Here is a 13438-nt window from a genome sequence, read left to right on the forward strand (position 1 = left end):
TCCTGTGATTGACACCTCACAGTCCATGCACAATCACTATAGAGAGCCTGGTGTGGGCGAGACAGATCTCCCAGCTTAGCTACAAGCTTAAAACTCAATTCTTCAATTAAGTGAGAACAGCTACACCCAGTAATCTATGTGATACATGTTGGATTGAGGATCTCTTTGCCTACATTTTGTTGCAGTCAGATGAGGTAACAAAACCTGATGACAGATTACCTTTAAGAAGTTGCCACATGGGCTGTTAGTTTAGAAACAATTATCAGTTTCCATCCAAATACTTTGAGTAAATTAATCCTAAATAGAAGTCACACAATCCCCGATTCATGTTTTTTCTCTAGTTTTGTGTGTTTTGTCTTTTTTTGTTTGCACCCAATTCATTATTCTATTTATGCCTTTTTAGGTCTATTTTATATATTCTCTAATGTTTTGGGTTTTTTGTTTTCCACTTTGAGGGCAGAGTTTATGGATTCCAGATGTTTATGGCTGAATCATTGAGTGAATCAATTCATTGGAGTTTGGTGCATCTTTACTCCAGTCGCCCCCTGGTGTAGTGTTATGCACGTCTCTCATAGTGTTGCATAATTTGCAACATTTTGAAAAAGAGACTTTTTACTCAAAAAGTTGCAAAAATGGTAAAAATGTGTCACGGCTATTTCTCTGCATTATGAGACTAGTGACAGATTCTGGGCTAGAGAGTCATTTCCATGCAAGGCTCTCAATATTTAATGTCAGTTTTCTTTGCCAGCAGCCTTCTCATTACCTTTTCAGTTACTTCCAGTTTGGGACCACTCCCAGTCCCTATATTTTCCATGTAGAGGGTGCCGGTTAAATTGAATCCTCAGTCTGAGACTTGGCCTGGAGGTGGAAGGAGCTGTTGGAACTCTGTCTGTTGTGGTGTAGGCTGCAGTCCTGGTGCCTGACTGCAGCCAAGATGATGGAGTTCATCCTTTGCTGATTTCCCAGTTTGTCTTCCTTCCCTGGTGTGTTGTTTTAGTGCAGTTGCGTTACTATTGATCCTTACCTGCCCACTCACTAGCCAGGACTATTGTAGAGTCTTTCAGGGCTTCAGGTTCCTGCTCGATGACAGGTGAGGAACCTGTATAGGGACCCCGGTGTACCTTTTGGTTGTCATGGTGAAACCCCTGTTAGTTGTGTCTTTTGCCTCACGCTGGACCTTCCTCAAGTTAGTGTGTGACAAAATGACAGGAAAGAAGCCATTTTTTGATTTTGCACCAATTTCATTAAGCGAGTGCACTATTTAATAAATTTGGTGCAATAAATGTCAACGAATACCTCAAGACAAAAAAAAAAAAAAAAAAAAAGAAAAGCAACTTAATCTGTAAATGATGAATCAAGGCCACAGTATGTGTCAACTAAAATTCTGTGTTCCTACGGCTGATAATCATTCTAAGAACTGACCCAGCAGAGGTTAAACTTAGCAAATATTTCTGGCAACTGCTAAAAGCCATAATGATTTGGTAAAAGAGAAACCGTTTTAGATACAAGAATGGATTTGAAATGGCAGCAAAACATGTATTTACCGAGGAAATCCCAATTCTAGATAATTGCAGCATGGCAAAACAGACATCTTCCCTAGCATACAAAGATATGATGACATAAGTGAGAACATTTCCAAAATTGCAAGTGGAAACGCTACTGTCTGGATAATGCAGCAAACGGTAGATAAACTAGTGAGTGCTTTAAGGGATCTTTTTACACCTTAAGGCTATGTGCGCACTTACCGGATTTTGCCGCGGATTTTTTGCGGATTTGCTGCATGTTTCGCTGCAGAAAATGTTAACATCTCTGCAGTGAATCACCAGCAAAACCTATGGGGAAAAAAAATCCTGTGCGCACTGGGCGGAATTTGACAGCTGCATGTTTTGCTGCGGGATTCCCGCAGCAAAAACAATTGCATGTCAATTCTTTTTCGCACGTCGCTGCGGGATTTCACTACATTGACTCCAATGTTAATCGTGAAATCCCGCAGGGAATAACGCAGGCAGCAAATTCTGTGCGGTTCACTGCGTTTTCCTGCGTTATTCCCTGCGGTATTTCGCGGTTTACCTCCGGTAATGTACATCGCTTGTCTGCGGTTTTGCAGGGAAGTGATGTCATTACAGGAAGAGGAAGCAAAGCAGAGAGTAAACACACACACAGAGATCACAGACATCACAGACATAGAACACACATAGAAAGAAAACGGAAATATAGAAAACAAAGCACGTGGGCTCCGCTGCATATTTACCCTCCAGCCGAGGTAAGCACACAGCGGCGGGCCGGTATTCTCAGGCTGGGGAGGGCAAGGGGCAGGGTTAATATTCCCCGCCTCACTCCCCCTCCCGCAGCCGAGAATATCAGCCGCAGCTGCCCCGGGACTGTCGCATCCATTATGCGGCAGCACCGGCGTGTCCCCGACTCTTCCTGCCGCCGTGTAGCAGTGGCGGTCAGGGTAATACAAGGGGTTAATGGTGGCGGATCGCCGCCATTAACTCCAGGCTTGATCATGGCAGCGTCTATGAGACAGCTGACATGATCAACCCATAAGTAAAGTGAATAAAACACACAGAAAAATCCTTTATTTTAAATAAAACAAACAAGCCTCGTTAACCCTTTTATTAACCCCTCCCGAAACAAAGCTCCGGCGTAATCCACAGGTCCAGCGCTGCTTACATCCAGCCGCGACTGTCACAGCGCTGAATGAATGCAGCAGACAGCAGAGGTAATTACCAGTCATTTCCCACGGCCAGTAATGTGAACTCACTGCCGACCGTGGGAAATGCAGTGATCTGTCCTCTATTTATCCCTCTATCTATCTATCCCTCTGTCTATCTATCCCTCTGTCTATCTATCCCTCTGTCTATCTATCCCTCTGTCTATCTATCCCTCTGTCTATCTATCCCTCTGTCTATCTATCCCTCTATCTATCCCTCTATCTATTCTTCTGTCTCTTTATCTATCTCAGAGTGAAATGACTTTTTTTTTTTCTTTTTTCAATGTGCTTTATTGCATTCAATGCAATAAAGCACATCCCAACCCGCACGCGGCAATACCGCAAACAATACCGCGGTAAAACCGCAGCAAACCGCATGCGGTTTTCGGGTGCCGTTTGCCGCATTTTTTTACCGCGGGTGCGGTAATCTTTGAATACCTGCGGAATTTTCTTGAGAAAATTCCATTTTCCAGTGCGCACATAGCCTAAAACCAGATCCTGACATAGTTTTGTATTCTAATTACAGATTGTTTTATTGAACATGATTATAAAGACCTTTATATATCTGCTTTACAGCAGCCACTTGGCTCTGATGCACGGACTTCTGTATCAGAGCTAGACATACATCAGAGATACAGTGCAATCCCTACGCATCAAACATTCAATCAATCTACAAGGCCTGTCTCTAGAATTCACAATCTTTCTTCCTCCTCATTCAACTCCTCCACCAAGCCTATCCATCAAGGTTGATGGCTGTTCACTCTCCCCAGTCTCACAAGCTCGTTGCCTTGGAGTAACCCTCGACTTTGCTTTATTCTTCAAGCCGCACATCCAAGCCCTCTTCACCTCATGCCGACTACAACTCAAAAATATCTCCTGGATCCGTGCTTTCCTTACCAAGAATCAGCAAATACATTAGTACATGCCCACATCATCTCCCACCTCAACTACTGCAACCTCATGCTCTCTGGCCTCCCTTCCAACACTCTTGCACCCCTCCAATCTATCCTAAACTCTGCGGCCCGCTTAATTCACCTCTCCCCTTGCTATTCTCCAGCCTCACCACTCTACCAATCCCTTCACTGGCTTCCCATTGCCCAAAGACTCCAGTTCAAAACATTAACCATGACCTACAAAGCAATCCACAACTTGTCTCCTCCTTACATCTGTGACCTAGTCTCCCGGTACCTACCTGCATGAAACCTCAGATCCTCAGAAGATCTCCTTCTCTGCTCCTCTCTTATCTTTTTTTCTTCCCACAATCTCATACAAGAGTTCTCCCGTGCTTCCCCCATACTCTGTAATGCTCTACCCCAGCATATCAGACTTTCTCCGACCGTGCAAAGCTTCAAGAGGAACCTGAAGACCCACCTCTTCTGACAAGCCTACAACCTACAATAACCCTCAGTCCAGTACACCACTACGCAACCAGCTCTGTCCTCACCTACCGTATCCTCACCCATCTCATGTAGACTGTGAGCCCTCGCGGACAGAGCCCTCTCTCCTCCTATACCAGTCTGTTTTGTACGGTTAATGATTGTTGTACTAGTTTTTATGCATACCCTTTTCACTTGTAAAGCGCCATGGAACAAATGGCACTATAATAATAAATAATATTAATAATATTAATAATAATAATAATAGTGTCAAAGCAGAAATATTGTTGGAAATGACGTACCTGAATACAAGTACCAGTGCATTCTTTACACAAACTGCAGGCCAAAGCCCATCGACTTGGAGGGATGTGTGAAATCTTAGTAATAGGTTCCATCTTTTCTGGACAACCAATGCTGACCTGCAAGGAAGACAGGAGCCGAAGGTCATCTCCATCCCAAGTGATTGAAAAGAAATCCAATGAAATATTCCCATTACTAAGGAAAAGAATCTTACAATACACAGATAACATAACAGACTATATGCAAGTAGGACAATAATATTAATGTACACCATAGTGAGTACACAGGCGGAAGAAAACACAGACATAGAGTTACTCAAGAACCTGTAATCAGCATCAGACAATAACTCGTTTTTAACTATATAAAAAAAACCTCTTTCCAGACTGGGTAATTTTTTGTTTCTTTTCTTGTTCTTTCAAAATTCAAAAACTTTTAGGATTTTCTTATCAGAGAGCAAACTGGAGGGGTTAAAAGCCGCACAAAGAGGAAAGCAGGATCTTTGATGTGTAACTTTATTCAGAGCGTTTCGGAGTAACCACCTTCATCAGGATGATCACATCACAGAGATGAAGGAGTTTACTCCAAATCATATTGAAGATCCTGCATTCATCTTTGTCCCACGGCAGCGTGGTTTTTAACCTCTAGCTTGTTCCCTGAAGCAATGACAGTACTAGGGCTGCGGTAGCTGTCGTTCTGAGGTTTGTACCAGTGGTTGTGTCTAACACAACCTTCCCGGTTGAGCAACCATATCACCTTTGTCACAGTAAGACCCTATTTTGCGCTCTTTCCTTCTCTCATACGGCGTGATTTTCCGATCGACATGCATTGCTCATTTTAGTACAGGTATAATATATCTTTGTACCGTGTTAGCCAGTGGAGATAAAAAAAATCGTTTAAAAAAACTGAGTCCTCAGTGGTTGAGATCTTTTAATGGCTAACTGAAAAGATGACAAAAAATAGCAAGCTTTCGAGACTACTCAGGTCTCTTCATCAGGCTCAGTAGAATACAAAATCTGAAGAGTCACATATTTATACACAACAGGACATAGAATGCTCCATTCTATGTCCTGTTGTGTATAAATATGTGACTCTTCAGATTTTGTGTAATACGGAGCCTGATGAAGAGACCTGAGTAGTCTGGAAAGCTTGCTATTTATTGTCATCTTTTCAGTTAGCCATTAAAGGTATCAACTACTGAGGACTCTCAGTTCTTTTAAACACTTTTTGCTCATTTTATAAGAGATGAATTGTAGTTTTGAAAGACATCATTCATTTTACCAAATAAAATACTGAAAATGGGAAAACAATTCAAAATGTTATAAAATGGTGAGATAAAACAAATTCCGCTATGGTTTGTTTAGGTTTTGATTTTACAGTGTTCATTGTGGTGTATGAGTCTTCAGGTCAGTATCATTACGGTTATACCAAACTCAGTGTATGTGTTAACTACATATTTCTGGCAGCAGAGCCACTGAGTTTTCCTGGCAAATCCACTTCTATAACACTGCTTTACATCACTTGTGCTGAATACAAGATAACATGTGATGTCAATGAATTTTGGTATGCTGAATCTAAAAATCACATCTGTTACCTCCAGTCATGTCTGGTTTTTCTGCAAAACAATGTTTACTAAGGAACTTCTCTAGTAATAACATAAATATTCTTTATGATTATGATATTTAGATATGCTGAATATACGAAATGAAATGCTGAATATGCAAATCGGTATAACTAATAGGAAGACTGCTCAATAAGCAAATAAAAACTGTTGATGTCAGAATTTTATGGCTATATAAGCAGCGTGAGAACTTATGGCAGCATTCAATCTTTCAAGAGGCTTACAAGTCGCAGCAAATTTAACTCTGTTAAAAAGGTTTTTGTTGAATTTGTCTTCCAAAACTCAAACAGTTTGTGGATGGTGCAGAAATGATCCTGATATATTCTGTTATATTTGTGGTTGTTTGACAACACCCAAATAAAGGACAAATACATGTGACTTTGTGCGTAAAGCTTCTCATACAGTACATATTTTGGGGTGAGCAGGAAAAACCTTGGGAACCACATAAACTGCACAGGATATGTGTTAAAAACTTGACACAGTGGACTAAGGTCAGAGAAAAAGTCTGATCTTTAGTGCTCGCTCATATTAGTGTATAACACAGCCATGTGCTATCTGATGTTTTATTGGATTTCCCAAGGTTATAATATGGTGCACTGCCGACCAGCGCTTTTCTTCCTCATACAGACATAGCATAAGAAAAACATACTTCATTCTGCAATTGGCAGTGTATATCAGATAGCGCACACCCATTCAAGTCTATGGGTGCATGCAAATCATCTGACTGCACTCAGATGTCATCCTAGTGCAGTCCGATATATGCTGATGCAGACAAAAGGGATGATGGAGAAATTACGTTCTCAATACTCTCATTTGTGCTCAGGTCATCACTTGGAGCAGAGTGTCAGCTGAGTGTCATTTACATATAGCATCCGATGCTCTCGCATGTGAGAATCATCAGTGTGAGTTAGCTCTTAAAGAGGATGTCCACTACTTTTATATTGATGGCCTATCCTTAGGACGTATTGCATATTTTTTTTACTTCATATCTTGAATCAGCACTTTTCATTCGGGTAAAAAATGCATAGGCCAGCAGAAAATTTAGTTTCAATTGTACACCAGTGCAATATTGTAGTTAGCAAACGGCTAGAAGTTGTGCGCACATACCCTTAACCCCTTCACCCCCAGGCGATTTTCAGTTTGTTTTTGTTTTTTGCTCCCCTTCTTCCGAAAGCAGTAACGTTTTTATTTTTCCATTAATATTGCTATATAAAAGCTTGTTTTTTGCGGGACGAGTTGTACTTTTAAATGAAACCTTAAGTTTTCCCATATAGTGTACTGGAAAACAGCAAAAAAATTTCAAGTGTGGAAAAACTGTAACAAAAAAGTGCGATCGCACAATAGTTTTTGGGATATTTTATTCACCGCGTTCAATATATGGTAAAAGTGATGTGTTGGTGTGATGCCTCAGGTCGGTACGAGTTCGTAGACACCAAACATGAATAGGTGTACTGTTATCTAAAAGGTTAAAAAAAATGATTACGTTTGTCCAAAAAAAGTGGCTCACTTTTTGCCCTATTTTTCGAAACCCGTAGCGTTATCATTTTTCAGGATCTATAGCTCAGTGACTGCTTATTTTTTGCGTCTCAAGCTGACATTTTTAATGGTACAATTTTGCACAGATGCTACGTTTTGATCGCCTGTTATTGCATTTTGCGCAAAATTCGTGGCAAACAAAAAACGTAACTTTGGTGTTTGAAATTTTTTTGCCGTTACGCCGTTTACCGATCAAATTAATTGATTTTATATTTTGATAGATCGGGCATTTCTGAAAGTGGCAATACCAAATGTGTGTATATTTTTTTAACACTTTAATATTCAATGGGCCAAATGGGGGGTGATTTGAACTTTTTGTAAAAATTTTTAAAACTTTTTTTTTTTTTTAACATTTTACTAGGTCACCTAGGGGACTATAAGGATCAGCAGTCTTATCGCTCTTCCATTTCTACAGATCACAGCTACACGGCTGAGATCTAGAGAAAAGCAGCCCTCCTCTCACACATGGCGGAATGCCGGCAGTGTGAAAAAGTAACTCATGATAGCTATAGGAGTCATCAAATGACCTTGTGCTACCATGGCCACCATCGGAAGTCACGTGATCACGGCATGTGACTTCCGATGGCGCTGGGTAAGTTAATGGTTTCCACAGCGCGCTGTTACACCTCGGTGTCAGATTTTGACATCAAGATGTAAGAGGTTAATAGGCGCGGGTGGAGCGCGATTCCACTTGCACCTGGCAGGCACACGTCATGTTGAATGAATTTTGTGTGGGTACTTATATTTTTCCCTTAACCCCTTAACGACACATGACGTACTGGGTACGTCATGGATCGTGTGCCGGTAAGCCCTGCCCCCTGCCGCCGACAGGCGGCGGCGATCCGCGCACATATCAGCTGTTATCAACAGCTGACCTGTGTGCCTGCTAGCCGCGGGTGGAATCGCTTCCACCCGCGGCCATTAACCCCTTACATTTCACTACCAAAATTTGGCAGCGATATGTATATGGGCGCCGCCATGACAGTCACTTACCCCGCCCCCACCGGAAGTCACGTGACATGATCACGTGACTTTCGATGGTTGCCATGGTAGCACAGGGTCATGTGATGACGCCTGTAGCCAACATGACTCACTTCCTCTCAATGCCGATAACAGAGAGTAGTAGAGAATGGGTTTCACAGCCGCGCCAAAAGACTAGTAGACTTTGAGTAGTCTTTTGGCGCGGCTGTGAAACCCATTCTCTACTACTCTCTGTTATCTGCCTCATGGGGACCGCTGCCGGGACTTGGTGTTACATGCTGCTATAGGTGTTGTGACTGTCACAACCCGAATTGGTGAGTAGGATTATTCTTTGCTTCACCCTATATATATTGGGGTAAGACCCTATTGCGCTTCCTTTTCCACAGTTTTCCTCTCAATGCCGGAATACAGCCGGCATTGAAAGTAAAGCAGCAAATCTGCAGTTCTCAGCTCTGTAGCTGAGATCTGCAGATAGTGCAGAGCGATCGGATTGCTGATCGCTATAGCCCCCTAGGAGGACTAGTAAAATAAAAAAAAAAAAAAAAGTAAAAAAAAAAAATAAAAACCTAAAAGTTCAAATCACCCCCCTTTCACCCCATTGAAAATTAAAGGGTTAAAAAAATAAAAAATATACACATATTTGGTATCGCCGTGTTCAGAAATGCCCGATCTATCAAAATATAAAATCAATTAATCTGATCAGTAAACGGCGTAGCGGCAAAAAAATTCCTAACGCCAAAATTACGTTTTTGGTCACCGCAAATTTTGCGCAAAATACAATAACAGGCGATCAAAACGTAGCATCTGCGCAAAAATGGTACCGTTAAAAAGTCAGGTCGAGACGCAAAAAATAAGCCATTAATGAGCCTCAGATCCTGAAAAATGAGAACGCTACGGGTTTTGGAAAATGGCGCAAAACGTGCGCCACTTTTTTTGGACAAGCTTGTGAATTTTTTTTAACCCCTTAGATACAAGTAAACCTATACATGTTTGGTGTCTACAAACTCGCACCGACCTGAGGCATCACATAGATACCTCAGTTTTACTATACAGTGAACACAGTGAATAAAATATCCCAAAAACTATTGTACTATCACACTTTTTTTGCAATTTTTCCGCACTTGGAATTTTTTTGCCGTTTTCCAGTACACTACATGGTAAAACTTATGGTTTCATTTAAAAGTACAACTCGTTCCGCAAAAAAGAAGCCCTCATATGGCAAGATTGATGGAAAAATAAAAAAGTTACACCTCTCGGAAGAAGGGGAGCAAAAAACAAAAACGCAAAAACGGAAAGTGCCCGGGGGCTGAAGGGGTTAAATCACCTGCGTGAGGCATGTTTTTGCACACTGAGCTGTAGATTTTATTGATACCATTTTGTTTTGATCGCTGTTAATTGTATTTTTTGTGGACAATGGGATGATCGAAAAATAGTTTTCCATTTAATATTACGTTGTATATAATTTTATATTCCAATAGATGGAAAATGATTAGATCCGACGATTCCAAATAGTTTTTTTTTACATTTTTCAATGGGGAAAGAGGGGGGTAATTTAAACTTAGTTTTTATTCTTGTTTGTTTAACTTATATTTTAGTCAACGTAGAGGACTAGATCCTGTGATGGTTTGATTGCACATTCTATATACTGCAGGGTTACAATGTATTGTAAAACTTATGATCTTCTATGAAGTAGGATTTAGATGGTGGGTATGTGGGCTTTCAGAGGGCCCCAGCTGCTATGTCAGTGATTGGCAGCAGCATTAAAATGCATTTTAATGATTAGACATCTCCAGTCACTGCTGTTAGAGGAAAATGATGGTTGTTAAACACAGGCAGTCTCTGCCTGCTATAGAGCAGCCTCTGCTCCTGAGCCCGCTCAGACTCTACAAGTGATGAAAATGTACAATCAGGACATTAAGGGGTTAAAGCAAATACTAAGAAAATTAGTAGACATAAAAAAATTGTGTAGTGAAATGTAGATTAACATTATAAGCAATCCAAGGGCGCTTTCACACTTGCGTTGAACGGCATCCGTCACAATGCGTTGTGTGATGCATGTGACAGATGCGTTGTAAATAGTGTGATATAAAGGCAACGGATTCCTGTGAAATAACGCATTGCGTTAAGCCGAGAGAGAGCCCCAATCACCACTTCACACACCCCGGCACTACCGCACCCACCATCATCACTGCACACACCCTGGCACTACCGCCGCCATCATCATCACCGCACACACCCCGTCACTACCGCTCTCATCATCACCACACACACACTACCTCAGTGACGTCCCCGCTGACAGCGCGACTCACTTCAGTTGCTGCCTGGAGCTGACAGAGAGCGACGGTGTTCTACGGCCGCTCCTGTCAGCTTCATGTAGTAGAGCTGGATGCGTCGCGGGACCTCGTGTGGATTACGCCGGACCTGGAGGGGTATTTGGGGATTAATAAAGTGGTGAAAGAGGGTGTTTTTTTATCTTTTATTCCAAATAAAGTATTTTTTCGGGTGTATGTGTTTATTTACTTTCAATTACAGGTTAATCATTGTGGAAGTCCCATAGACGCCTGCCATGATTAACCTAGGACTTAGTGGCAGCTATAGGCTGCTGCCGTTAACTCCTTATTACCCAGATTGCCACCGCACCAGGGCAATTCGGGATGAGCCGGGTAGAGTCCCGGGACTGTCACATCTAATGGATGCGGCAATTCCGGGCGGCTGCTAGCTGATATTTTTCGGCTGGGGGGCTCCCCATAACATGGAGCTCCCCGTCCTGAGAATACCAGCCTTCAGCCGTGTGGCTTTACCTTGGCTGGTATCAAAATTGGGGGGGACCGCACGTCGTTTTTTTAAATTAATTATTTATTTATTGGACTGCACGATATAGACCCGTCCACCGGCGGCTGTGATTGGTTGCCGTGAGACAGCTGTCACTAAGCGTGGTGGCGTCTCTCACTGCAACCAATCATAGGCGCCGGTGGGCGGGGGAAGCAGTGAATACTAAATGGAATAATGAGCGGCCGGCATTTTCAACAGAGGAGAAGCCGCCAGAGAAGTGTGACAGCCGTGCAGTTCCGCGACGGTGATCGGTGAGTATGAGAGAGGGGGAGAGAGGGAGAGACAGACCAACAGCGAGAGAGAGAGACAGACCGACAGAGAGCTAGAGACCGAGATAGACCGACTGAGCGACAGAGAGAGAGAGAGAGGCCAGGAGTGCTTTTAAACGATTTAGAAAGTTCTGCTGGACATGCTCAGTAGAACGTGACGGAATCCTGCACTGGAATCCGTCGCCAAACACATGGCGACGGAATCCAGCACCATAGACATTCATTATGCCTCGTAACGGATCCCAACGGAATCCTGCGGAGTGTGTTTTTTTACAGCAACAAAAAAACGCTACATTCAGTGTTCCCTCCGCCCAACGGTCACTGATGGTCAGCGACAAAACAACTGATGCACCGCAGGGCGGATGCAACGCAAGACCATCCGTTGCTATCCATAGCTAATAGAAGTCTAGGAGCTATAAACTGTTTCCTGCAACGGTTACCGTAATTCCTCAAGGCGGCGGATAGCAACGGATGCCGTTCAACGCAAGTGTGAAAGCGCCCTAAAGCAAAAATACAGTTTTCAATTACTTACTTCAGGTATCCATAAGGCACAACTAACGTGGACCCATTTCGTCCCACTTCTCGTAGGCTTCAGAGCTCCTCCTCTCTTTGGGCAAAGCAAACATTTTGCTTGAACGCCAAGTGCACAAGACCGGCACAACCAGTTTCCTGTGGGAACTTTCAGAATTCCATAGCAAGCCTGGAGAACCAAAAATATCAATGGATAATTTTTAGTTTAACACATGGAAAAATACATTGTAATTAAATTATAAAAAACGATAAATCAGGTGTAGCTATAAGATTGAGGTAACTGTTTTTCTGTATCTTAACCTTTTAAAGGGAACCAATCATCAGGATTTTCGTATATAACCTAAAGCCAGTGCGATACTGGCACTATCAGACTGATTCAATACATACCTGTAGTGCTCAGCTCGGATGTTTAGGTTTTGAAATCCAAGAAAGTAAAGTTTATAAAATCAGCAGCTTCTTGAGTGACAGCAGCTGGGGGGGGGTATCAGCATAACTTTTTTACTATCGATTCAATTCACTTTTTCACTTGCAGGACCTGTATAAGGTCATACTCATGTTTCCAGAAGGGGTGGGGCCTCAGAAAACAGAAAAATTTGCTTCCTGGTATCAGCTTTGTTTCCTGAGGACCCGCCCTTGCTGGTTACGTGGGTTGACCTCAGCACAGGTCCTGCAATTCAAAATTTAAGTTGATGGTAATGCTTATGCTAATTCTAACAGGGTGAGGGGATAACTATTATTACGCCCTCAGATATTTGATCCTCAGCTGCTGTCACTCAAGAAGCTGCTGATTTTATTAACTTTACTTTCTTGGATTTCAAAACCTAAATATCCGAGCTGACCACTACAGGTATGTGTAGAATCAGCCTGATAGTGCCAGTATAGCACTGGCTTTAGGTTATATACAGAAATCCTGGTGATTAGTTCCCTTTAAATATTATGTGAAGTTAAATTAGATGATGATTTACATAGTTATGATTCTTTTATCACGGTTCTTTTACTTTGCCTTTATTAACAGTACAAGCAAATATAAAAAAAATTCGCAATATAACAACAGATAAATATGCTTTTTTTCTTCACTTTTGACTCACTGAACCGCCTCCCTCTTACACTCAGTTTACACTGTTTACACTAAAATAATAAAAATCACACTACTGAAGGATCAGATTACAGCTGCTTATTGAAGTCTATGGAGAGGAGTGGAGCAGAGTAAGAGAGAGGTGGAGAAACATATACATATGATGCAGCTGCTTTCTATTAAGTGGAATCACAGACAAGGCAG

At 42.1% G+C, this 13438-nt stretch overlaps 1 protein-coding gene across 4 annotated transcripts in view; it reads right to left on the reverse strand.

Moving 5' to 3' along the window:
* JADE2 (jade family PHD finger 2) overlaps window positions 1–13438 on the reverse strand; it is a 353612-nt gene that overhangs the window by 81931 nt on the left and 258243 nt on the right. For all 4 annotated transcript variants that reach the window (XM_075344470.1, XM_075344469.1, XM_075344472.1 and 1 more), the window contains exons 7-8: window positions 12161–12328; window positions 4395–4511 (exon numbers count right to left, since the gene is read on the reverse strand). In XM_075344470.1, the coding sequence (XP_075200585.1) occupies window positions 4395–4511; window positions 12161–12328 (285 nt within the window). The remainder of the gene's footprint in view (window positions 1–4394; window positions 4512–12160; window positions 12329–13438) is intronic.

This window comes from Anomaloglossus baeobatrachus, chromosome 4, assembly GCF_048569485.1.
Source record: "Anomaloglossus baeobatrachus isolate aAnoBae1 chromosome 4, aAnoBae1.hap1, whole genome shotgun sequence".
NCBI lineage: Eukaryota > Metazoa > Chordata > Amphibia > Anura > Aromobatidae > Anomaloglossus > Anomaloglossus baeobatrachus.